The 25,458-nt window shown below is 42.9% G+C and overlaps 1 protein-coding gene across 1 annotated transcript; it reads left to right on the top strand.

The window, feature by feature from the left end:
* The first annotated feature begins 8,111 nt into the window (after window positions 1-8,111).
* Window positions 8,112-25,100, top strand: LOC139561176 (cellular tumor antigen p53-like). Its single transcript, XM_071378109.1, has 11 exons — window positions 8,112-8,306; window positions 9,373-9,535; window positions 9,738-9,804; window positions 10,060-10,275; window positions 12,802-12,988; window positions 15,994-16,106; window positions 16,244-16,353; window positions 16,567-16,679; window positions 16,769-16,866; window positions 23,488-23,591; window positions 23,738-25,100. The coding sequence occupies exons 2-11, from the start codon at window positions 9,456-9,458 to the stop codon at window positions 23,823-23,825; spliced, it is 1,176 nt and encodes a 391-aa protein (XP_071234210.1). The 5' UTR covers window positions 8,112-8,306; window positions 9,373-9,455; the 3' UTR covers window positions 23,826-25,100.
* The last annotated feature ends 358 nt before the right edge of the window (window positions 25,101-25,458 follow it).

Here is a 25,458-nt window from a genome sequence, read left to right as displayed (position 1 = left end):
CAACATAGAACACCAGACATAGAATGCCCACCCAAACTCACGCCCTGACCAACCAAAATAGAGACATAAAAAGGATCTCTAAGGTCAGGGCGTGACACCTACTGTATGATAGCTAGCTAACGTTAGCCTGTCTAGCTGGAACTTCTGAAGAAGGAAAATGTTTTATTTCTACAATTTCCTAAAAGATAACCAAACAAAAACATATTTATGAGAGGTGTTTGTGCTGTCATGTGAATTAGTAGCACAATTTCTAACTTATTTGCACTTACACTTGTATGTTGACTTAACCTCTCCTTTAAGTGTTTGGACCGCATCCAATGAGACCACACATACTAGGCGCACTTGAACTCTCACGCCCAGCTCGGAGAGGTAGGCTACTGATTTCAGAAGGAACAAAACTCCACTACACCCAACGAAGATCAATGGGGAATCAGTCAACAGAGTGACAACAAATAAGTACCTGGGAATAGAAATAGACAAACAATGACTGTGCCTTTGCAAAGATAAAGAAATTGCAACAGAGAATGTTTTTTTAGGCAAACTGAACCATTTTAATGTCGACCGCCATAGCTTACAAATGGGGGTCTGCTGTACTGTTGTCACTCTGGCCTTGGCCTAACACGCCTGAAACCAATAATGAATGTTTCACTAAGATCCTAAATCTGAGTGGGGTGTGTTGTGTTGGGGCGCTACAGTGTCGTAGACCACTAGGGGCAGTACGGGTTGACCGAGCTATATTGGGTGCAAGTAAAAAGAGCTCTACAGTACTATTAGGCCTATGATATGAATTATATGGAGGGTGTACTGTTCCTTTTTGTTGTACATTTACCCCTTTTTCTCCCCAATTTCGTGATATCCAATTGGTAGTTAGTCTTGTCCCATCGCTGCAACTCCCCTACTGACACGGGAAGGTCGAGAGTCATGTGTCCTCCGAAACACGACACTGCCAAGCCGCATTGCTTCTTGACACACTGCTCTCTTAGCCCAGAAACAAGCCACACCAATATGTTGGAGGAAACACCATCCAGCTGGCGACCTAGGTCAGCTTGCAGGCACCCGGCCCACCAGAGGGAGTTGCTAGAGCGCAATGGGACAAAAAATCCCAGCTGGCCAAACCCTCCCCTAACCTGGACAAATTGTGCATCCCTTCTCGGGTCTCCTGGTCACGGGCGGCTGTCACACAGCCTGGGATCAAACCCAATTTTTCTGTGTGTTAATGTTTAGGTGTGTGTTTGCATTCAACTTTTTGTTTTCCAAACGTTTCCCTTGAGACATAAAATAAAAAGATGGGACGGAATTTGTGTTGTGGAGGGAGTTGAGTTATTGACTAGACTGGTGGGGACCAGGCGTGTTGGCGGCTCGGGTTGGCTGGGCGGTCTGGCTGAAATTTAATATAGAGGATGTCATAAAGACAATCAAAAGTCTTTGTACTTTATTTGTAAGAGTTGTTAATTTGTTAGGCTATTGGTTAAAGGTGCAACACAATATTGATTATTGAATTATCATGGACCTATTTCAGTCTTATCAATCACTTAAACTTATTTAATCATTTCTTACCTAGCATGACTGTGGGCATTTTTGCTTACTTTTTGTTGTTCTAAATAAAGATGGCTAGAAGGGCCATATTAGATTGTGTATAAATGCAGGAAATGTGCTTTGGAGGGCCCCCAGACCCCCTGCCAAGTTATGTCCCCTCTGCAAATAGCACTGCTTGGGGATTTTAAAATTCAATCGATCAATAATATAAAACTCTTAATATAGTTATTTTTTTGGAGTACTTTGTTGAAGCAACTTTGGCAGCGATTACAGCCTCGATTCTTCTTGGGTATGACACTACAAGCTTGGCACACCTGTATTTGGGGAGTTTCTCCCATTCTTCTCTGCAGATCCTCTCAACTCTGTCAGGTTGGATGGGGAGCGTTGCTTCAGCAGAGGTGCAGAGGTGTGGACTCGAGTCACATGACTTGGACTCGAGTCACAAATATGATGACTTGCAACTCGACTTTGACTTTAACATCAGTGACTTACTTGGACTTGAGCCTTATGACTCGACCTGACTTGATACCCTCCCCAAGCCCAAATATTAAAAATGATGCTATTAAAACAAGTGTGCAGCGCATCAACTCTTCGTTTAACGGATTACAGTTTGAATCGGACAGCAGCCAATCAAAATGTGCATGACAGTGCAGAGGAACGTCGGCGGGTGAATTGAGATGGAGCCCTTGGAAAGATGATACACCAAATTATTATTTTCGGATATAAAGACGATGCTGTATCAACAAAAAAACGGATTGCAACTTGCAAAACATGCGGGAAGAAAATTACAGATGGAGGCGCAACAATTTCCAACTTTATTCGACATTTGAAGCTGCACAAAGAACGGTAAGTCGTGGCTAATAAAGCCGACAGCTATCCATCACACGAGGTTGTGTGTTTATGAGTGAGAGTTTATTTTTGCTGGCTTGTGATGTCTGGAGCCTGTATTGTTATGCGCGCTCCTCACTGCTTGCCTAGATTAGATTTGCAGATTGACTCGCCACCACGCAGTTTGGAGCTGGAAAAGATCAAGTGAGCACATTTGTGGCAGAGTGCCTCCTAGAATGGTTGTGTACTCTTCCTAACCTGCTGATTACGGCGAGTGCTTGAACCTCTGATTGTGTTTATGCGTCACACAAATCCCACCATCCCCCTCTTTGCTGTCCTCCACAGTTTTGAGCTTTCTCCATTGATAATGAATAAAGAACGGCGGCTTATTTCATCTGAGGCACCGCATTCAGATACAGTTTCAGATAGAAATCCAATATATAGATCTGAACTCGATTCTCTATTCTACACGGCAAAGGCTGTTGTAGGTGATGTATTTCTATGCAACCACCGCACACGACCCGACCCAGCCTAACACGCCCCTCCCGCTGTCACAGAGAGAGCGATGGGGGGGGGGGGGGGGGGGGGGGGTCTTTCTCATGGCTACCCATGTATTTCCATGGAAATATAACGTTTATTTGGAAAGTAATAAATATATAGATATTTTTTAAAGCATTCATGATTTGCGTAAATGTAATATACTAACTATTACTCTTGTTAAAAATATGAAATGCTATTACATTTGGTTGGTGAAGAGCACATTATGACTTGAAACTCAAAGTTTAGCACTTGACACTTGACGGTCTTGACTTGAGTCTTGACTCGGACTTGCCTGTCTTGACTTGGGAATTGACTTGGGACTTGAGTGCTAAGACTTGAGACTTACTTGTGACTTGTAAAACAATGACTTGGTCCCACCTCTGCTTCACGGCTATTTTCAGGTCTCTCCAGAGTTGTTAGATTGGGTTCAAGTCCGGGCTCAGGCTTGTCCACTCAAGGACATTCAGAGACTTGTTCCGAAGCCACTCCTGCGTTGTCTTAGATGTGTGCTTAGGGTCGCTGTCCTGTTGGAAGGTGACCCTTTACCCCAGTCTGAGGTCCTGAGCGTTCTGGAGCAGGTTTTCATCAAGGATCGCTTTGTTCTTTGCTCCATTCATCTTTTCATTGATTCTGACTAGTCTCCCAGTCCCTGCTGCTGAAAAACATCCCCACAGTATGATGCTGCCACCACCATGGCTCATTGTAGGGATGGTGCCAGGTTTCCTCCAAACGTTACGCTTGGCATTCAGGCCAAAGAGTTCAGTCTTGGTTTTATCAGACCAGTGAATCTTGTTTCTCATAGTGTGAGAGTCTTTAGGTGCCTTTTGGCAAACTCCAAGCAGGCTGTCATGTGCCTTTTACTGAGGAGTGGCTTCTGTCTGGCCAATCTACCATAAAGGCCCAATTAGTGGAGTGCTGCAGAGATGGTTGTCCTTCTGGAAGGTTCTCCCATCTCCACAGAGGAACTCTCAAACTTTTTCAGAGTGACCATTAGGTTCTTGGTCACCTCCCTGACCAAGGACCTTTTCCACAGATTGCTCAGTTTGGCCGTGCGGCCAACTCTAGAAAGAGTCTTGGTGACAAACTTCTTCCATTTAAGAATGATGGAGGCCACTGTGTTCTTGGGGACCTTCAATGCTGCAGAAATGTTTTGGTACCCTTCCCCAGATCTGTGCCTCGACACAATCATGTCTCGGAGAGCTACAGACAATTCCTTCGACCTCATGTCCAATCAATTGAATTTACCACAGGTGGCCTCCAATCAAGTTGTAGAAACATCTCAAGGATGATCAATGGAAACAGGATGCACCTGAGTGTAACAGATGTGAAATGGCTATCTAGTTAGCGGGTACGCGCTACTAGCGTTTCAATCAGTTACGTCACTTGCTCTGAAACCTAGAAGTAGTGTTGCCCCTTGCTCTGCAGGGGCCGCGGCTTTTGTGGAGCGATGGGTAACGATGCTTCGTGGGTGACTGTTGTTGATGTGTGCAGAGGGTCCCTGGTTCGCGCTCGTGTCGGGGCGAGGGGACGGTACTAAAGTTAAACTGTTACATTGGTGCCGTGACCCGGATCACTGGTTGCTGCTGAAAAGGAGGAGGTTGAAAGGGGAGCTCATGTAACAGTTTACTAAAGTTAAACTGTTACATGAGCTCAATTTCGAGTCTCATAGCAACAGGTATGAATACTTATGTAAATACATTTCTGGTTTTGGTTTTTAATAAATGTGCAAAACTTTTGAAAAACCTGTTTTCACTTTGTAATTATGGAGTATTGTGTGTAGATTGATGAGGAAAATGTTTTATTTCCTCCATTGTAGAATAAGGCTGTAACGTAACAAAATGTGGAAAAAGTCAAGGGGTCTGAATACTTTCCGAAGGCACTGTATATGGCAAAAGTGGACGGTGTTCAGAGATGGAGGGGCTGAGTAGAGCTGAAGGATGGGACTAAAAACAAACAAAGATAACTATTCTAACATATACTCTGTCCGTAAAATGTATATAGGCTTCTACTTCCAGCTTATACTATGTGCTGTCCATTAGTTTACTCCAATTAGGGGAGGGATGGTAGGATTAGGGGAAAATAATAAAGGAAAGTATATTTTAAAATATGTAAATTTACAACAAAAAAATATCAGGGGGGTGGTTAGAAATGACGCAGACAATTACACTGATGAAAGCCACAATCTATTCCCTTAAAAAAATATATATATACAGTACCAGTACCAAAAGTTTGGACACACCTACTCATTCAAGGGTTTTTCTTTATTTTTACTATTTTCATTGTAGAATAATAGTGAAGACATCAACACTATGAAATAACATGTGTAATCATGTAGTAACCAAAGAAGTGTTGAACAAATTAAAATATATATTTTAATATATTTTTTTAGATTCTTTAAAGTAGTTACCCTTTGCCTTGATGACAGCTTTGCACACTCTTGGCATTCTCTCAACCAGCTTCACCTGGAATGCTTTTCCAACAGTCTTGAAGGAGTTCCCACATGTGCTGAGCACTTGTTGGCTGCTTTTCCTTCACTCTGCGGTCCAACTCATCCCAAACCATCCCAAATGGGTTGAGGTCGGGTGATTGTGGAAGCCAGGTCATCTGATGCAGCACTCCATCACTCTCCTTCTTGGTCAAATAGCCCTACACAGCCTGGAAGTGTGTTCGGTCATTGTCCTGTTGAAAAACAAATGATAGTCCCATTAAGCGCAAACCAGATGGGATGGTGTATCGCTGCAGAATGCTGTGGTAGGCTTGCTGGTTAAGTGTGCCTTGAATTCTAAATATATCACCAACAGTGTCACCAGCAATCCCCTGGGATTCGATGGAACAGTGTGAGGAGGGATACTGGAGAATGGAGTTGGCTAAGAGTATGCGGCAACGCAGGCGTTTGGAGGAGCGTGTCATCAGTCCGGTGAAATCTGGGCCGGCTCCACGCATCTGGCCTCCAGTGCACCTCCCCAGTACGGTACGTCTGTGTCTCCTCCACGCACTCGCCCTGAAGAGCGTGTCACCAGTCCGGCGCAACCTGTGCCGGTCCGACGCATCAGGCCTCCAGTGCGCCTCCCCAGTCCGGTACGTCCTGTGTTTCTTCCTCGCACTCACCCTGACGTGCGTGTCCCCAGTCCGGTACGTCCTGTGCCTGTTCCTCGCACTCGCCCTGAAGAGCGTGTCACCAGTCCGGTGCAACCTGTGCCGATCGCACGCATCAGGCCTCCAGTGCGCCTCCCCAGTCCGTTACATCCCGTGCCTGCTCCCCGCACTCGTCCTGAAGTGCGTGTCACCAGTCCGGTGCCCCCTGTACAGGCTCCACGCACTAGGCCTCCAGTGCGCATTCACAGTCCAGAGCTTCCGGCGACGGTCCCCAGTCCGGAGCTTCCGGCGACGGTCCCCAGTCCGGAGCTTCCGGCGACGGTCCCCTGTCCGGAGCTTCCGGCGACGGTCCCCAGTCCAGAGCTTCCGGCGACGGTCCACAGTCCGGAACCTCCTGCGGCGGTCCACAGTCCGGAACCTCCTACGACGGTCCACAGTCCGGAACCTCCTGCGACGGTCCACAGTCCGGAAACTCCTGCGACGGTCCACAGTCCGGAACCTCCTGCGACGGTCCACAGTCCGGAACCTCCTGCGACGGTCCACAGTCCGGAAACTCCTGCGACGGTCCACAGTCCGGAACCTCCAGCGACGGTCAACGGTCCGGAGCTTCCAGGCAAAGCGTCCAGTCTAGCTCCAGGGCAGGAGCCTTCCTCTGCGCCGATGCCCAGTTCAGGCACGGTGTCCAGTCCTGCTCCATGGCCGGAGCCTTCTTCTGCGCCGGTGCCCAGGCCAGGCACGGCGTCCAGTCCAGCTCCAGGGCAGGAGCCTTCCTCTGCGCGGATGCCCAGTTCAGGCACGGTGTCCAGTCCTGCTCCATGGCCGGAGCCTTCTTCTGCGCCGGTGCCCAGGCCAGGCACGGCGTCCAGTCCAGCTCCAGGGCAGGAGCCTTCCTCTGCGCCGGTGGCCAGTCCAGGCACGGCGTCCAACCCAGCTCCATGGCCGGAGCCCTCCTTTGAGCCGGTGCCCAGTCCAGGCATGGCGTTCAGTCCTGCTCCATGGCGGGAGCCTTCCTCTGCACCGGTGCCCAGTACAGGTACGGCTCCAACCCAGCTCCATGGCCGGAGCCTTCTTCTGTGCCAGTTTCCAGTCCAGGCACAGCGTTCAGCCCGGCGCCATGGCCGGATCCGGGGTCTGGGCGGGGGTTACGACCTGCACCGGAGCCGCCACCGACACTAATCACCCCCCCCTACCCTCCCCATTTGGGGTCAGGTTTTGCGGCCGAAGTCCGCTGTCACGCCCTGACCATAGAGAGCCCTTGGTTCTCTGTGGTGTAGTAGGTCAGGGCGTGACTAGGGGGTGTTCTAGGTTATATGTTTCTATGTTGATGCTCTTGGTATGGTTCCCAATTAGAGGCAGCTGATGTTCGTTGTCTCTAACTGGGGATCATACTTAAGGGTTCCCTTTTCTTACCTGCTTTGTGGGATATTGTTTTGAGTTAGTGCGTGTAGCACCACTGATGTCACGGTTCGTTGTTTGTTTCTTGTTTTGAAGTTTCCACACATCCGTGACACATCAATACAAAGGGTGGCTACTTTAACACTTTTTTTGGTTACTACATTACTCCATATATAAGCTTCGATGTCTTCACTATTATTCTACAATGTAGAAAATAGTAAAATAAAGAAAAACCCTTGAATGATTAGGTGTGTCCAAACTTTTGACTGGTACTGTATATAGATTACTGTATATAGACAATTTTTTAGATTGAATAGAAAATGCGATGGAAACTCAATAAACTTGTCTTTTTTATTCAGTACATGGGAAAAATAATAACCGCAAAAGGTATTTTTATGTGCACTTTGTCATCACACACAGCCTTTAATCTGAGTCAATTTGATGGAAACATCCTGGTGAGAAAATGCGCATATTGGTTTTAATGCAGATTTTAGAATATTCGCATGAAAATCTGTCCAATTGGATGGAAACCTGGCTAGTGACACTGTTTCCCTCCTTCCTGCATTCAGTCAGTATAATTTCCGCACGATCCTCAAAGACAGTACAGTATGGTTTAGAAACTTTGCGCTGTCATGATGTAAATATATCCAGTTATGATTTTATTTGGAACATTTCGCGCTATTTCATACAAAAAAAACACACCTCGATGGGCGTACCTCTGATTGGAGGCCTGTGAACTCTGCGTGGCCCTCCCTTCCTCCAGTCTGGTTTTCTGGAAATCCCCGAAACGCACGCTTTTCACTGGAAAACATATTGCTTTCTAGCTGCTACAGAGTTGCTGTTTCTTTGACATCTTTGCATTGACAGAGAACCGAGGTGCGGCAAGAAAATATTCATCACCGGGAGGCGAGGTATACAATTACATTATTTAAGACAGCGTAGGATAATATTTTTTAGTGAATAAAAGTTTGCACGTCGTCAATCGCCTCGGATTCCGACGAAGCCAGCCAAGCTCACTGTTGAGCTAGCTAGGTAACGTTAAATTTAGCAAGTTGGTGGCTAAAGTTTGCATCTTGTATTGGTGTATAAATATGTAACTACTACATGTTGTAGGTAGTTATGACATGGGATTTAGATGTTCACGAGTCGCTTACTTTTTCGACTGTTTTGAGTGGCTACTCTAACGTTTAACTTACCTAACTAACGTTAGCTAATTTAGGGCAACATGCTAGACCGGCACTTGACTTGTACAATATTTTATTTAACTTGTTAGTCCCTCGTAAAATATTTAAGACGACTAGGTAGCAGGCTGTTGATTCACTTATGCAACTTTTAATTCAGAATTGAATGTAATTCGTTCAGCAACCAACTTGCTATCTAGGTGATGCAATGTTACAATATAAGGTTAGCTAGCTAACGTTAGCTATACAACGTCAAATTTGTTTTTGAAACCCCAACTAGTCAACATTTTGTAAAGCCAGCACTATTCGAGGAGGGTAGGGTTAGCTTGTTAAATATGCCAAAATGTCGATTAACTTTGAGTTAGATTTTAGAGTAATTATTTATTGATGAAACATAGGGTAGTTATCTAGGCACTTGATAAACAAAGATTAGCCTAATACCGTGACACCATTTCTCACCTAGCTAACTACTAGCCTACACAACTCTTAATGAAATACTGTATCTTATATAATTGCCAACCTTGTCAAAGTCATTACCAGAGCAGTCTGACGCCAATTCTTGTCTATGTGAACCAGACCCTCCCGCTGCATTCTATGTTCTGATTTCCTCCACATCTTCTGTGCTGCATTCCAGCTGCACATGTCTGCTTTCCTTTCAAAGCCACTGGTCCCCCTTTCACCACACTTTCCCCATGGTCCCCCTTTTGTCATCCCATTGACTAATTGTTTTGAAGACACATAGCTACAACAATTAGTATTATTTGGTTTAGTCACGTGGGTGTTCTCTCTCTCCTAGATCGGATCGCCTTTCTTCATCTCCTGCCTAGAGTCCCTGTGTCCAGTCCTCTCCTCCCATCGGTCCAGCGAGCAGTCGAGAGAATGAACGGATACAGGATGGAAGAGCAGGAGTTGAGCTTCCCCATGAGCCAGGGGTCCTTCCAGCAGCTTTGGGAGACCAAGTAAGTTTTGAACAACCTTTAGAACCCACAGACATATATCATTATGTTTAGGACTACCAATGTAGCTACTTCTAGACTTAAGACTGGACAGAGATGGTTGCGTGTGAGTGGAAGCCCAGAGACTTCATATAATGTATTACAGTACCTCTTCTACTTTTAGCTAATACTTACTTGTACTGTGATTTGTATCTCCTTTCTTTAGCATGATTACTCAGGGGTCCAATATTCCACCGCTTGGGACTGGAAACTGGTCTGACCTGGATGTCTCGGTAAGTTTGTCTACATCCTGATGTAAAGGAAATATTTTTATGATACCACACCTTTTAGAATGGACTAGATGGTTTCTCCCCCTTAGTAGTGCAGTGATTGTTTGGCTTTGACTAGATCTTTTTGGTTGTGCTTTTGTCAGACAATTTGATATCCATACATGGTTAGCCTGGACACTCATCTTTTTAAGTATTCAGACAGAAATCCAAAAGGCAACTGCTAACTTCATAAATGGCATGCGTATACATCCCTTACAGCTCGCTCCCGTACTTCCCGAGGCCACCTTCCACGAGGACTTTGACGAGGGGCTGTTTGAGCTGCCTGAGCCTCTGGCCGTGGAGCCCTCGATGTCGCCCCTGGACATCGTGCCTCTCCCCGCCGCCACCGTCCCCTCCACCATCGACTACCCGGGGGAGCACGGCTTCCAGCTGCGCTTCCACAAGTCTGGCACCGCCAAGTCTGTCACCTCCACCGTGAGTGTCATGCATATGGCTTACTGCACATGCCTAAATACACAGGCGTTAAAAGCACTAATATTGTATGCTACAAGTAGGCTACTTGTAAGCCGTAAGCAAGGTCTTGAGCTGTCAAGTGACTTCTAGTAGGCCTTACTGAGGTATTGGAGCCACATTTCACTTCCCCCCCAAGTCATGCTTTTTTAGAATTACTTTTCTTTTTGTTTGTTTTCTATGTTGCTGTTGATCTCCTGTAACCCACCTAAAGGATAAGAGAATGTGTTTTCAATGTAATTTTCATTTGACCCTCAAGATGAACAGGACCTGTTCAGAGTCTTAACCCTTTACACTAGTACCCATATATCGATGGAAAATTCTGGCACTAATAAACACCTAAAATGGAGTGCTGTGGCTGTACAGTAACGGCGCTGTATGGGTTTTGACTGACAGACGTTCTGAACTTGAGCACCGCATGCGACAAGACGTTGCCCCCATCCCTCCCACTAATTGGTCAACTTTAGCACATTTTTTTTTGTTCTGAGGGAAATTTTGTATATTAAGAGGACTCGATGTGTTTTGAAAGCTGAGACGTTGAGGATTATTATAAATTACCCTTTGATGTCATACAAGCAAGTAAAACACCTGCGAGTTCAAATGTGCACTTCACATTTACGTGTCATAAAACTCCGGTCATATACAGTGTCAACATTTATGATCACCGTTTGATATAGTTACAAGATGACATGGCGTCATACCCTGGGTTGTTCAGAAGTTTGTCTATTTTGAATTAAATTCACAGCGGAACACGCTGAAATTACGATCTGTTTCTACGAATGTCCTTGTGAAAGCTTAACATATTTTAACTTTTCTTCTGTAGGAAACGTTTCAATGTAGCCCAATCCATTTAGAGCAGTTCCCTCGAGTGTAAAGGATTAAACAACACTGCAATAGGAATGAGACACAACCTACCCTTAGAAGCCCAGGCTCACTGTACATTCACTGATATATATTCTCCTTCAATTTGATGAACATAACTTTTAGAATTACTATTAAATGTTTTATGCTGCCTTTTCGCCTGGATGAAGAAATATTTTATGAATGGCTTTAATCACAACGATTATTAAGATTGTGTAAAACCTGTTTAAATTAATGGTCTCCAATCAATTACAGTAAATTGTGGTTACCATACCTCAGACGGAGACAAGTTATTCCATTCATTCTGATTCTCCGTGGTTGCATTCAAGTGGAATCCAGTTCGTGACAATTTGCTAAAACTCAAGGTTTTGTTTAAAGTATTTGGATTAAAACAGCCAATAGCACAATGGTTTCCATGGCGACTCACATGCCAGCGTGCTATGATAGGTCTATTAGTCTTGTGGTTAGGCTGCTCTGCCTTCAAATGAACGCCCCCTGCAACTCATTCATTGGAACCATCGACTTAGATATCACATCATTGTTGGCCGGGGTAGGCCGTCGTTGTAAATAAGAATTTGTTCTTAACTGACTTGCCTAGTTAAATAAAAATAGATTTTTATTAATTTGATCTGTCCCATTATTGCGCCTGTGAGAGCACGGACAGTGCCATTGAGGCCATCTCCATTTTTAAAGTAGTACATTTTCTTCTACTTCTATTTGGCAAACTAACTGAAAGACTGCACACTGCCACCTAGAGTGTGTTGTTAGGACGGGTTTAAAGCCAAGGTTGGCGGTTTACTGCCACCTGCCGTTATGGAATGTTTCCTCACAAGTATAAATAATTCAGTGGCTATCACTCCTGGTGACCTGGATGGAATTATATGATCCTTCCTTAACCCATAGGACAGGGGTCAACTAGATTCAGCTGCAGGCTAATATATATATATATATATTTTTTTCCCCTCTTCAGCAGATGGTCGGTGGGCTGTAACATTGTTAAATTAATTTGTAGGCTGAAAATTGACTGCAAGAAGCCCAAACTAGATATTTGACTAAAACATAATTATTTCAAACCTTGCTTACATTTGTATACGATCACGTGTCTCTTATGCATGGGAATATAGTTTTTTGGCTCAAAGCTTGGGGGTCAAATAAAACGATTTGACCCGCGGCCTGCCAGTTGGGGAAACCTGCCATAGGAAGTCCCACCCAGTTGTCTGTTGAAATGCTGAAAATCCTCAATGGTACTGCCCATGCTAAAATGGGCTTTTGGCACTCGAGTCCTCTCTCTATGATTGTAACTGAGGAGTTGCAGGCTGGTTGCAATAAAGTATGGGTCTGACATGACCGGGCATGTTACAAACAAGGGTTAAAATGCATCTTTTTCGTTAAGGTATTTATGATTTATTTAGAATATAATTGTAAAGCAATATATTGTTCCTATTAATTCCTACGGGTGTTTTTCCACACTTGTATTTGTATGAACTTTGATAGTGACTACCTGTGAAGTAATTAAGCAAGTGTCAATTTTCTTTCTTCGTAAATTCAATTCACATCTTTTATTCTTTCACAAAGTGAAATTCCTCTGGGACAAAATACTGATTGCTCAATGTTTCCCTCCCTCCCCAGTATTCTGTGCAGCTGATCAAGCTGTACTGCCAGCGGGCTAAGACCTGCCCGGTGGAGGTGCTGACGACCAAGGAGCCCCCGCCAGGAGCCATCCTCCGTGCCACCGCCATCTACAAGAAGTCAGAGCACGTGTCCGAAGTGGTCAGCCGCTGCCCCCACCACCAGAGCACGTCTGACGGCTATGAAGGTGTGTGTTTTAGTCTTGAGATAAAAATTCTAAAGTGAGTTAGTAAGTCATTTGCCCATGTTGAGAGTTAAGCAGACTGATACAATTTCTCACTAGGTTCATTAGGTTGTAATGAATGAACATGCAGTATTCAGCTGGAGTCTGGTAGAGTCACCTGATTTGTCTTACTGTATGATGAACCTTATTTTGCCCAAACCGATTGTGAACCCAAATGTGTAACTGATTCTAGTTTGAGATCAATACATTGAAAGATGTACAATGGGCTAAAATATAGACTAATTAGTGTGCTTATCTCAGCAAGAACACTAGTGTTATTCCCCATACTTTTATTATTTCACTTCTTACCAATTTTTCTGGTGTAATTAGGCTATTTGAAATCTGATATGTCAACTTGTCTTTGATTATAAAAAAAATTGAGGGCTATGCAATTATGGACCGTGTTGAATATAGGCTAAATCATAAAATGAGAATAGGCTCTCTTGAAATGCCCCTTGCCTCAAATATTCTGTTTTGTCATTTTAGTATTGTGCAGAAATGGTAGGCATGTATTAACAGATATTGCCTTTTTAGAGTAAGATGGCAAGGTTTTGCAAATCAGTCTCAACCACCTGAAGATGGGTGTTCATTTTGATTTGTCTTGAATGTGGGATAATTTGTACAAATCAAATGTCATATGAGCATATTTAAACTCCCAGTATTTGGGAAACGTAGATCAGGGGTGGCCAACCATCTTGGTGAGCTACCTCTAGGTCCTATTTTAAAGGGATAGTTCACCCAAACGGATTACATATTTACGTTATGGACGCACGGTATATCAATGAACATATCGGAATTAGTCAGCTTTGACATCAGTTTTGCATATTGACGTTAAACTAGACCGGCCGATACCAAGGTTGACATTTTTAGCTATATCGGCCGGTCTAGTTTAACGTCAATATGCAAAACTGATGTCAAAGCTGACGTGCATACCTATATAACGAAGGTACATGACGTAATTACGCCACCTAAAATTTTGCGCTGTACGTGCAACATAGCATTCCTAAACTAGCCCACAATGTCTGCTGTGTGGATCGAGCAATCAAGTCAAGCAGTCATTTGAAAGGGTAACAAAATTTCAGCGAGACAACTCAAATGCGAAATCCATTAATGCCAAGATAATGGAATTCATTGCCCTTGACAATCAACCATTCTCTGTCGTGGGTGATGTTGGCTTTCGCCGACTGGTCGAGCACCGGTTAACACTACCAAGTGAGCTATTTTTCACGTTGCCCTACTGGAGTTACACAGTAGTCACTGCTATTAGCTTCACGACATGCATACTATGGAACGCCGTTTGGGTCTTTGCGTGTCAAAAAAGGTACAGTAGCACTGTCAAAGCTGTACAAAACACTGGCCACGAATGATGCAAACACCGGCCACGAATGATGTGTTTACAATACCGTGTTGGTAATAAAGCATCATTTGTTCGACCGCAACTTCTGGGGTAGCTATCTTTTAGCTTGGTACCTAGCTAGCACCAACACAACCAGCCTGAAACAATGACGAGTAAAAACTGCAGTCATTTTCATTATACTTAGCAATGATTTAGGAATCCTTGTAAGTATTAGCTAGGTAGCCACTTGTTGTTCGCCTATTGAAATTGAACTTCAGTTCATGAAAATAAATAGCTAGCAAGCTACTTAACCCTGTTGCCCAAAGCTAATGTTATAAGCAGCCAGCTATTTTCATCTGGCTATTGAGGCTAGACCGGACCGAGTTATGTGTTGTGAAGCTAGCCACAATAAGGATTAGGCACAATAGTGGAATTTGCGGTTAGCCTTCAAAATAAAAGTATGTCATTGACAGTGATGTAAATGAATACAAATAGTAGAATTATGCCATACTTGTATTTTGAAGGTTAACCGCAAAGCCCACTATTGTGGCTAATCCTTATTGTGGCTAACTTCACATAGATGGGTCCGACCACCATTAATCAAATAAGAACTGTCTTATAAATTAGGGTTATTTTAGATGACACCTAGCTATATAGTTAGCTAGCTAACTATAGCTACTGAAACAGATTGTCGTTTTGCTATGTTTTTGGGAAAGAACATTGTTTGCATCCATGAGCTAGCAAGCTTATTTTTTTATGACCAACATTGTAGGTGCGTGAGACAACTTCACCAGCATCATAGCATACGTATCGATGAATCGTTGTGACATGAAATACGAGTGATAGTGTAATAACTATGTAAAAAATGTATCAACGCCTTAAATTATTGTGACGTGCAGTCATGTTCAGGTCCTGATTGGTCAACAAGGTTATTTGACACGTTAAATAGTATATTTCTTTCACTTACTTGCTGTTTCGTTGTTAATTTGTTCAGTCGTTTCATTCTCAACCAGGATTTCTATGAACAACGAAACAGCACAGCAAGTAAGTGAAATAAATAGGTTTTGATTATGTTTTACTGGTAATGGGGACATGCATAAATGCCAACAAAATTACTTTTTTGATGTGTGTGTGTGTGCAACCTTAACTAGTCAAGTCAGTTAAGAACAAATGCTTATTTACAATGACGTCCTACCCCAGGCCAAACCCGGACGACGCTGGGCCAATTGTGTGCCGCACTATGGGACTCCCAATCACGGCCGGGTGTGATACAGCCTGGATTTGAACCAGGGACGGTAGTGACGCTTCTTGCACTGAGATGCAGTGCCTTAGACCGCTGCGTCCGTGTGTGTGTTAACTATTTAACTGCACTAGAATGCTTAAAAGGCCTCTAAAATGTTATATATCGGTTATTGGTATCGTTTTTTTTGGGCAAGGAAAATTTTGGGTATCGGTCCCCTAAGACACGCTGGCGCCAATGATATTCACATTAGGAAATCTCATTGCAAGCTGTCTCCTGAAGTTGGCAGCCCTGCAAGGCATAACTTCCCCCTCGTGTAAAAGATGGTCCCAGGAAGTTCTGAGAGGACTCTTTACCCCCCTCACTTCCTGTTTACTTCCTGTTTCCTGTCAGGTGTGACCCACCGCAGTCACCTGATCAGGGTGGAGGGGAGCCAGCGGGCTCAGTACCTGGAGGATGGCAACACCAAGCGTCAGAGCGTGCTGCTGCCTTATGAGCCTCCTCAGGTATACCCCCCCTTCCTCTGGTCTCCTGTATTAGTTTTAATATAAAAGATGAATCGTCAGTTTGCTTGACACTTTCATCAGTCTGTAATTAATTGCACTTAAACATACATGTATATTTTCATCTTCACTTTGTATAGCTGGGCTCTGAGGCAACTACTGTTCTCCTGAACTTCATGTGCAACTCCAGTTGCATGGGTGGTATGAACCGACGGCCCATCCTCACCATCCTGACGCTGGAGACCCAGGAGTAAGTCTCTCTCCTTACCCCTTCTCACTGTGTTTGTTCATACTGGAAAATCTTTGTCTGAGTCTCGTCCTTATTTGTGTGCGTATACATCTCAAGCGCTCCCTTTTCTGTGGGAGTAAAAGTCTGAATTCGCTTTACATCTGTGATAATGTGTTTGGGTCCCCTAGTTTGTTCCCCCTAACTCTCACTTCTCTACCCCTCTCCTCGCTCTAGTGGTCAGGTTTTGGGTCGTCGTTGTTTTGAGGTCCGAGTCTGTGCCTGCCCCGGCCGGGACCGCAAGACCGAGGAAGAGAACGCTAACAAAGCTCTGAACGGGACCAAGAGAAGTAAGACTGGGGCCAGGTTCCAACAATATTAACTGGCCTCCTTTCCTTGTCTCCTATGTCACTGTTGACCTTGTCTCCTTTCCCCTCAGAGTCCCAACAGGCCCTGCCGCCTCCGGGAACCAGTAAGAAGATCAAGAGCGGCTCCAGCACTGAGGATGAAGACAAGGACAATGTATTCTTGTTGCAGGTAGGGGGGACCTCACACACGCAGGCCAACACACTTTTGGGTGGGAGAATTTGTATATCTCTATTTTTCATGGTTGTGATACGGTGTGACGTGACTACCATTAATGTGATGACTGCTATTCATTGAATAATTACCTTCTACGTTGAATTATTACTCAATTAAATTAATCATGTAACAATTGATTAATTACTAATTTGGGCCCCCAGGGGAGAAGTTTATTTGATGAGTTACTGTTTCCCGAAATAACTCAAGAATATATTGATATCATACCAGTCATCAATCAATCACTTCCTCATATCAGTCTCATTCTGAACTCTAGCCTAAGTGATGAATCAGTGACACACACATTGGCTTAATTATTTATTAACTAACTAAATAATCACACAGAATTACATAAACACACGCAGTATAGCTTATATTGATTACTAACGTAATGCAATGAAAAGTCCCTAGTGGACTAACCCGACATGACGGCTTGTTACACATCGGAAAGGGGGTGGGGAAAGAGAGCGGGAGAGACAGAGTGGACTTAATTATACATACATGTGGAAGCTATGCTCATGGGAATATGAATACTTTGCACATGAACGACCGCTCATTCAAAAATAATTGCAATGTATACATCTACACGTGGAGGTCTTTGTCGTCTCTGTTGAACTCGATCCGTCTATGGGAAGTGGTTCGATGTAAGTCTCTGGTTGTCCACCAGAAGTCACAATGTCCTTAGTTGTAGGCATCTTTGTCTGGGAGTGTTCGTTAGGATAGATACCTCAGAGGTACCTATGATGGTGAGGAATTTGTCCTTCCCTCTCGTCTTGGTCAGTTGTCCTAGACTACATTACATGCAGAGCTGCAGGCGGTGCATGTCTTAGTCTAATCTTTACCTTCGTCACTCGTCGAGAGTTTCAGAGGGTCTTACTATTTTCTGGTCTTGTAGTTTTAACCATTTCCAGTAGAGGTCGACTGATTAATCGGAATGGCCGATTAATTAGGGCCGATTTCAAGTTTTCATAACAATCGGAAATCGGTATTTTTGGACACCGATTTGGCCGATAATATTATAATAATAATTTTTTTCACCTTTTATTTAATCTTTATTTAACTAGGCAAGTCAGTTAACTTCTACTTGCTACGCATCCCGGATCCGGGAGCACCCCCATCAGTAAAAAAAGCTGACTAGCATAGCCTAGCAGAGCGCCACAAGTAAATACTAGCATCTAAATATCATTAAATCACAAGTCCAAGACACCAGATGAAAGATACAGATCTTGTGAATCCAGCCATCATTTCTGATTTTTAAAATGTTTTACAGGGAAGACACAATATGTAAATCTATTAGCTAACCACGATAGCAAAAGACACAACTTTTTTTTCTCCACATTTTTTTCCCTGCATGGGTAGCTATCACAATTTCGACCAAATAAAGATATATATATAGCCACTAACCAAGAAACAACTTCATAAGATGACAGTCTGATAACATATTTATTGTATAGCATATGTTTTTTTAGAAAAATGTGCATATTTCAGGTATAAATCACAGTTCTACATTGCAGCTGCAATCTGAAATAGTGCCGAAGCTGCCAGAATAATTACAGAGACCAACGTCAAATACCTAATTACTCATCTTAAAACATTTCTGAAAAATACACAGCGTACAGCAAATGAAAGCCCAACATCTTGTGAATCCAGCCAATATGTCAGATTTTTTAAGTGTTTTACAGCGAAAACACAATATAGCATTATATTAGCTTAGCACAATAGCCAGAAACACAAGCAATTTACCAGCAGCACAGGTTAGCGATCGTAACAATCCAGCAAAATATATATAATTTTTGACTAACCTTGATATACTTCATCAGATGACAGTCCTGTAACATCATATTACACAATGCATATAGGTTTTGTTCGAAAATGTGCATATTTAGCAGCACAAATCGTGGTTATACTATGTGATCAGTGGCAACAGTTCATGCATTCTGGCCGGCGCCATCTTGGAAAGGCACCTAATCTAATCAATAAATAATCGTAAACTTGACTAAAAAATACAGGTTGGACAGCAAATGAAAGATGCATTAGTTATTAATGCAACCGCTGAGTTAGATTTTTAAAATTAACGTTACTAGACATACAGTGTGCGTTACAGCCAGACTAGTGCCGCAATAATGGCGGACAAATCCGTTTACATTTTTCCACATAAATACGGAATAACATCATAAATAGCTCTTACTTTTGGACGAGCTTCCATCAGAATCTTGGGCAAGTTGTCCTTTGTCCAAAAGAATCGTTGCTTGGTTGTAAAACGTCGTCTTCAACTTCGGAATTAGCAGCTAACAATAGCTATGTGGCCACAACATGCCCAAATGTTCAAAACGCAATACTAAGGAAATTCCGAAAATAGCAATATACTCGCATAAACTGATATAACTCGGTTTAAAATAACTTCGTTATGATGTTTCTAACACCTATATCGAATTAAATTACAGACGGATATATCTAAGGCCGATAACTGAGCGTTTCAAAATGCCATCCTGAGGTCTTGCTTTGCGTAATGACGAACGTCAAAGAGAGCTCCCTTCGTTCCTTGGCCTTTTATAAGGTCTGAGATCTACGTAGAAACTCCATTCCAATTCTCATTGGTTACTGACATCCAGGGGAAGGCGGGTGCAGTTCATGTCGACCCATAGGATACATACAGAGCTTTAAACTGATCTGAGAACAGAGCCTCGTTTTCAGACCTTCGCAGTTCCTGTCATGAATTTCGCTGCAGAAAGAGTTCTGGTTCACCCACAGACATAATTCAAACGGTTTTAGAAACTAGAGATTGTTTTCTATCCAATAGTAATAATAATATGCATATTGTACGAGCAAGAATTGAGTATGAGGCAGTTTAATTTGGAGACGATATTTTCCAAAGTGGAAACAGCACCCCCTATATTGAGAAAAGGTTTAAGAACACATTCCTATTTTCAATGACGGCCTAGGAACGGTGGGTTAACTGCCTCGTTCAGGGGCAGAACGACAGATTTTTACCTTGTCAGCTCGGGGGATTCAATCTCGCAACCTTAGTTAACTAATAATAATAATAATCACTAGTTAACTACACATGGTTGATGATATTACTAGTTTATCTAGCGTGTCCTGCGTTGCATATAATCGATGCGGTGCGTATCGTTGCTCCAATTGTGTACCTAACCATAAACATCTATGCCTTTCTTAAAATCAATACACAGAAGTATATATTTTTAAAACTGCATATTTTGCTAAAAGAAATCCAGGTTAGCAGGCAATATTAACCAGGTGAAATTGTCACTTCTCTTGCGTTCATTGCACGCAGAGTCAGTGTATATGCAACAGTTTGGACCGCCTAATTTGCCAGAATTTTACGTAATTATGACATAACATTGAAGGTTGTGCAATGTAACAGGAATATTTAGACTTATGGATGCCACCCATTAGATAAAATACGGAACGGTTCCGTATTTCACTGAAAGAATAAACGTCTTGTTTTCGAGATGATAGTTTCCGGATTCGGTCATATTAATGACCTAAGGGTCATATTTCTGTGTGTTATCATGTTATAACTAAGTCTATGATTTGATAGAGCAGTCTGACTGAGCGATAGCAGGCTCGTAAGCATTCATTCAAACAGCACTTTCGTGCGTTTGCCAGCAGCTGTTTATTATGACTTCAAGCCTATCAACTCCCAAGATTAGGCTGGTGTAACCGATGTGAAATGGCTAGCTAGTTAGCGGGGTGCACGCTAATAGCGTTTCAAACGTCACTCGCTCTGAGACTTGGAGTGGTTGTTCCCCTTGCTCTGCATGGGTAACGCTGCTTCGAGGGTGGCTGTTGTCGTTGTGTTCCTGGTTCGAGCCCAGGTAGGAGCAAGGAGAGGGACGGAAGCTATACTGTTACACTGGCAATACTAAAGTGCCTATAAGAACACCCAATAGTCAAAGGTTAATGAAATACAAATGGTATGGAGAGAAATAGTCCTATAATTCCTATAATCACTACAACCTAAAACTTCTTACCTGGGAATATTGAAGACTCATGTTAAAAGGAACCACCAGCTTTCATATGTTCTGAGCAAGGAACTTAAACGTTCGCTTTCTTACATGGCACATATTGCACTTTTACTTTCTTCAACAATTTGTTTTTGCATTATTTAAACCAAATTTAACATGTTTCATTATTTATTTGAGGCTAAATTGATTTTATTGATGTATTATATTAAATTCAAATAAGTGTTCATTCGGTATTGTTGTAATTGTCATTATTACAAAAAAAAAAAAAAAAATTGGCCGATTTAATCAGTATCGGCTTTTTTTGGTCCTCCAATAATCGGTATCAGCGTTGAAAGATCATAATCGGTCGACCTCTAATTTCCAGCCGTGTAGCCACCACTCCACGCTGTCTGGTCTAATACAGTGAGGGAAAAAAGTATTTGATCCCCTGCTGATTTTGTACGTTTGCCCACTGACAAAGAAATTATCAGTCTGTAATTTTAATGGTAGGTTTATTTGAACTGTGAGAGACAGAATATCAACAAAAAAATCCAGAAAAACGCATGTCAAAAATGTTATAAATTGATTTGCATTTTAATGAGGGAAATAAGTATTTGACCCCCTCTCAATCAGAAAGATTTCTGGCTCCCAGGTGTCTTTCATACAGGTAACGAGCTGAGATTAGGAGCACACTCTTAAAGGGAGTGCTCCTAATCTCAGTTTCTTACCTGTATAAAAGACACCTGTCCACAGAAGCAATCAATCAATCAGATTCCAAACTCTCCACCATGGCCAAGACCAAAGAGCTCTCCAAGGATGTCAGGGACAAGATTGTAGATCTACACAAGGCTGGAATGGGCTACAAGACCATTGCCAAGCAGCTTGGTGAGAAGGTGACAACAGTTGGTGCGATTATTCGCAAATGGAAGAAACACAAAACAACTGTCAATCTCCCTCGGCCTGGGGGTCCATGCAAGATCTCACCTCGTGGAGTTGCAATGATCATGAGAATGGTGAGGAATCAGCCCAGAACTACACAGGAGGATCTTGTCAATGATCTCAAGGCAGCTGGGACCATAGTCACCAAGAAAACAATTGGTAACACACTACGCCATGAAGGACTGAAATCCTGCAGCGCCCGCAAGGTCCCCCTGCTCAAGAAAGCACATATACATGCCCGTCTGAAGTTTGCCAATGAACATCTGAATGATTCAGAGGACAACTGGGTGAACGTGTTGTGGTCAGATGAGACCAAAATGGAGCTCTTTGGCATCAACTCAACTTGCCGTGTTTGGAGGAGGAGGAATGCAGCCTATGACCCCAAGAAACCATCCCCACCGTCAAACATGGAGGTGGAAACATTATGCTTTGGGGGTGTTTTTCTGCTAAGGGGACAGGACAACTTCACCGCATCAAAGGGACGATGGACGGGGCCATGTACCGTCAAATCTTGGGTGAAAACCTCCATCCCTCAGCCAGGGTATTGAAAATGGGTCGTGGATGGGTATTCCAGCATGACAATGACCCAAAACACACGGCCAAGGCAACAAAGGAGTGGCTCAAGAAAAAGCACATTAAGGTCCTGGAGTGGCCTAGCCAGTCTCCAGACCTTAATCCCATAGAAAATCTGTGGAGGGAGCTGAAGGTTCGAGTTGCCAAACGTCAGTCTCGAAACCTTAATGACTTGAAGAAGATCTGCAAAGAGGAGTGGGACAAAATCCCTCCTGAGATGTGTGCAAACCTGGTGGCCAACTACAAGAAACATCTGACCTCTGTGATTGCAAAACATGACTTAGTACTTGGTGGCAAAACCCTTGTTGGCAGAGGGGTCAAATACTTATTTCCCTCATTAAAATGCAAATCAATTTATAACATTTTTGACATGCGTTTTTCTGGATTTTTTTGTTGATATTCTGTCTCTCACTGTTCAAAAACCTACAATTAAAATTACAGACTGATCATTTCTTTGTCAGTGGGCAAACGTACAAAATCAGCAGGGGATCAAATACTTTTTTCCCTCACTGTATGTTAATTGTTCAGCGAGTCCTTTTTAAGGACACTGGTCTGAAAGGTGGTTCCATCTTGTTGACACAATGACTGTGCTCGCGTGGTTACTGACTTGGCCAAGGTTTATATGAAAAGCCATTATCTCATTTAGAAGGCTAAAATCACATTTCTGATTTCAAAAGTATTCTTATACTTAAAATAAATTATACAACATTTAGATGCAAACCTGATCACTAGGTGTACACTTACAGAATTATAGTTCTTGTTATAGTCTTACTAATTATTTTAATGACATCACAAAATATACATTAATTTTCCATATTACATCTGTCATAATTCCCAACATTTGGAGATTGAAATATATTGTCCCAATGTTCATTGCCAAAACATCAAACAATGTATCTCTGTTGTAGCAAAGGGATTTTTAACTTCTCCATACTGCAGTGCAAGAGAAAGTTTACGACCGGTCGTTACGTCATAAAACCCGGCCAACTCCCCCTCTGGGAGAGAGGGGGTTTGGGCTATCTGTCATCCTGTAATCCTCACCAAGGAGAGAGTCATGACAGGTGCCCATTTAAAAATTCCCTCACTCTCTTTCTCTCAGGTTCGTGGAAGACAGCGCTATGAGTGGCTCAAGAAGATCAACGACAGTCTGGAGCTGATGGACCGCATTCCTCCCGCTGAGCAGGAGAAATACAAGAAGAAAGGGTAAGCTACCAACAGCAGACATTTTGATGACGGGAACTTCTCACTAAAATGTCCCACTTGTGTATTAATCCCTCATTTCCTCCATCTATCCTCTCAATTCTAAAACTGTCTCACCTTCGATGTTTGTCCTGTGTTTTCTTTCTCAGTTTCGCAAAGAGCCGCAAGCAAGAAGCGTTGGCTCCAAAGAGCGGAAAACGGATGCTTACAAAGGAGGAGAGGAGCGACTCGGACTAAGGCCAGGACACCTCAGCCCTTCCCTACTGTCTATTCCAGACCAACATTAAATTGTGACTCCAAAGTAAATGCTCAATACCAAACCCTAGGCAATACATGTAGTCACTTCTTACAAGTCTGAAAGGATAGGTATTAGCAAGATGGTAATAGCTCCACCTAGGCAGCCATACTCAACAGGCTGACCGCGGTCCGAAACCCGGACCAGAACGTTGTCAATACGGACTTCGGGTCCCGCCCCAAAAATTATAATATCCCTTGGTATCATATGAACACACAAGGCATGGCAAAATGTGTAGAATTGTGGGAAATGAGCTTTAACACTACAAAAAATGTCTCTGCCAACAAGAGGGGTGTGAATAGTTTGGGGTTACATGGGTTGCAAGGCGAGGTTCGTTACTACACTGATAAATGACAATATCCATCCGGACCTTTACCATCTAGGAAATTTGTGTTACCAGACCTTCTCATAGTACTTGAGTACAATTGTAGAATTTTAACCATATTTCAGATGCCAGTCACTTACGGTACAATACAAAGTGCATAAATGTAGGACCTAGGGTTTGGATTGGGTAAATAGGCTGACCACCACCATGCCAGTCACTTTCGGTACAATACAAAGTGCCTAAGTGTAGGCCCCCCCCACTGCCTTAACCATCTGGTGTGACTTCCTCCTCACCTGCCCCAAAAGAGCACTTTAGCTTGTGCTTTTATGATTTGGACCAATTAAAACTAGTCATATCTTGACCTGCCAAGAAACTATGCTTTGTTACCAGTTAATTGGCCAGTTGTATTGTTAGTATTTTTGATACCTGCTAAACATAACCACTGCCTTCATTCCTCCCCCTGAACCCTTGACCTGGTTCCATGTTAATCATGGTCCTATTGAGGCATTGGTCTTTCTTTTTCACCCATTTTTGTACTGCTGATCTAGAAACTATTTTTGTAAGTTCTTTTAGGAACTGTTAAACGATTTTGTCTTCTCAGAATGTTTTTTTCTTCGTTTTTAATAAATGTTTTTTTTTTTATACTAATTACAGCGTTTTGTCCAATGTCTTCTCTCTCCTATGCAGAGTTCTGATACTGTGCTTATGATATACTTGATTAAGCACATTTTATATTGGTTTACTTTATGGTTTTCTGATGGAAACTCTTTTTGCTGTTGTCATTTGGTGCTGAGACATGATGCTCTATTTTGTTTAGGGAAAAAGGAAACATTTCAGGGATCTTAAAAAAATTCAAATAAAAGCCATTTCCTAAATAGTACTGTAATCCTCAGTCTTTTGTGTTGAGTTTTTTTTTTAAACAAGGTAACATGGGTGAGTGAAGAGAGACCCATTTACATCTCGGAACCAGAACCAAATCTTGCTTGTCCTGGCTAGCTACTCTATTAGTTAAGGCTCTGTAACAAGACTATTTTTATACCATCATATGGACCCGAACTGTGCTGGGCCCAAATATATTATTTTTCACATTGCTTCCATCATGGTTCCAGCAACTATGGTGGATGTGTAACCAGGCCAGCACAGTACTGCTCGGCTTGGCTTGATCACGAAGGCAAATTTCAAGCATCATTTGTACTGTCGTAAACTAGTTTTGCATTTCAGATGTACTTGACCCTTGTCCATTCCTTGTA

The sequence above is a fragment of the Salvelinus alpinus genome, chromosome 31 (genome assembly GCF_045679555.1).
Source record: "Salvelinus alpinus chromosome 31, SLU_Salpinus.1, whole genome shotgun sequence".
In the NCBI taxonomy this organism is placed as follows: Eukaryota; Metazoa; Chordata; class Actinopteri; order Salmoniformes; family Salmonidae; genus Salvelinus; species Salvelinus alpinus.
The sequence above is the reverse complement of the archived record's forward strand: the minus strand, read 5'-3'. Positions and strand labels throughout refer to the sequence as shown.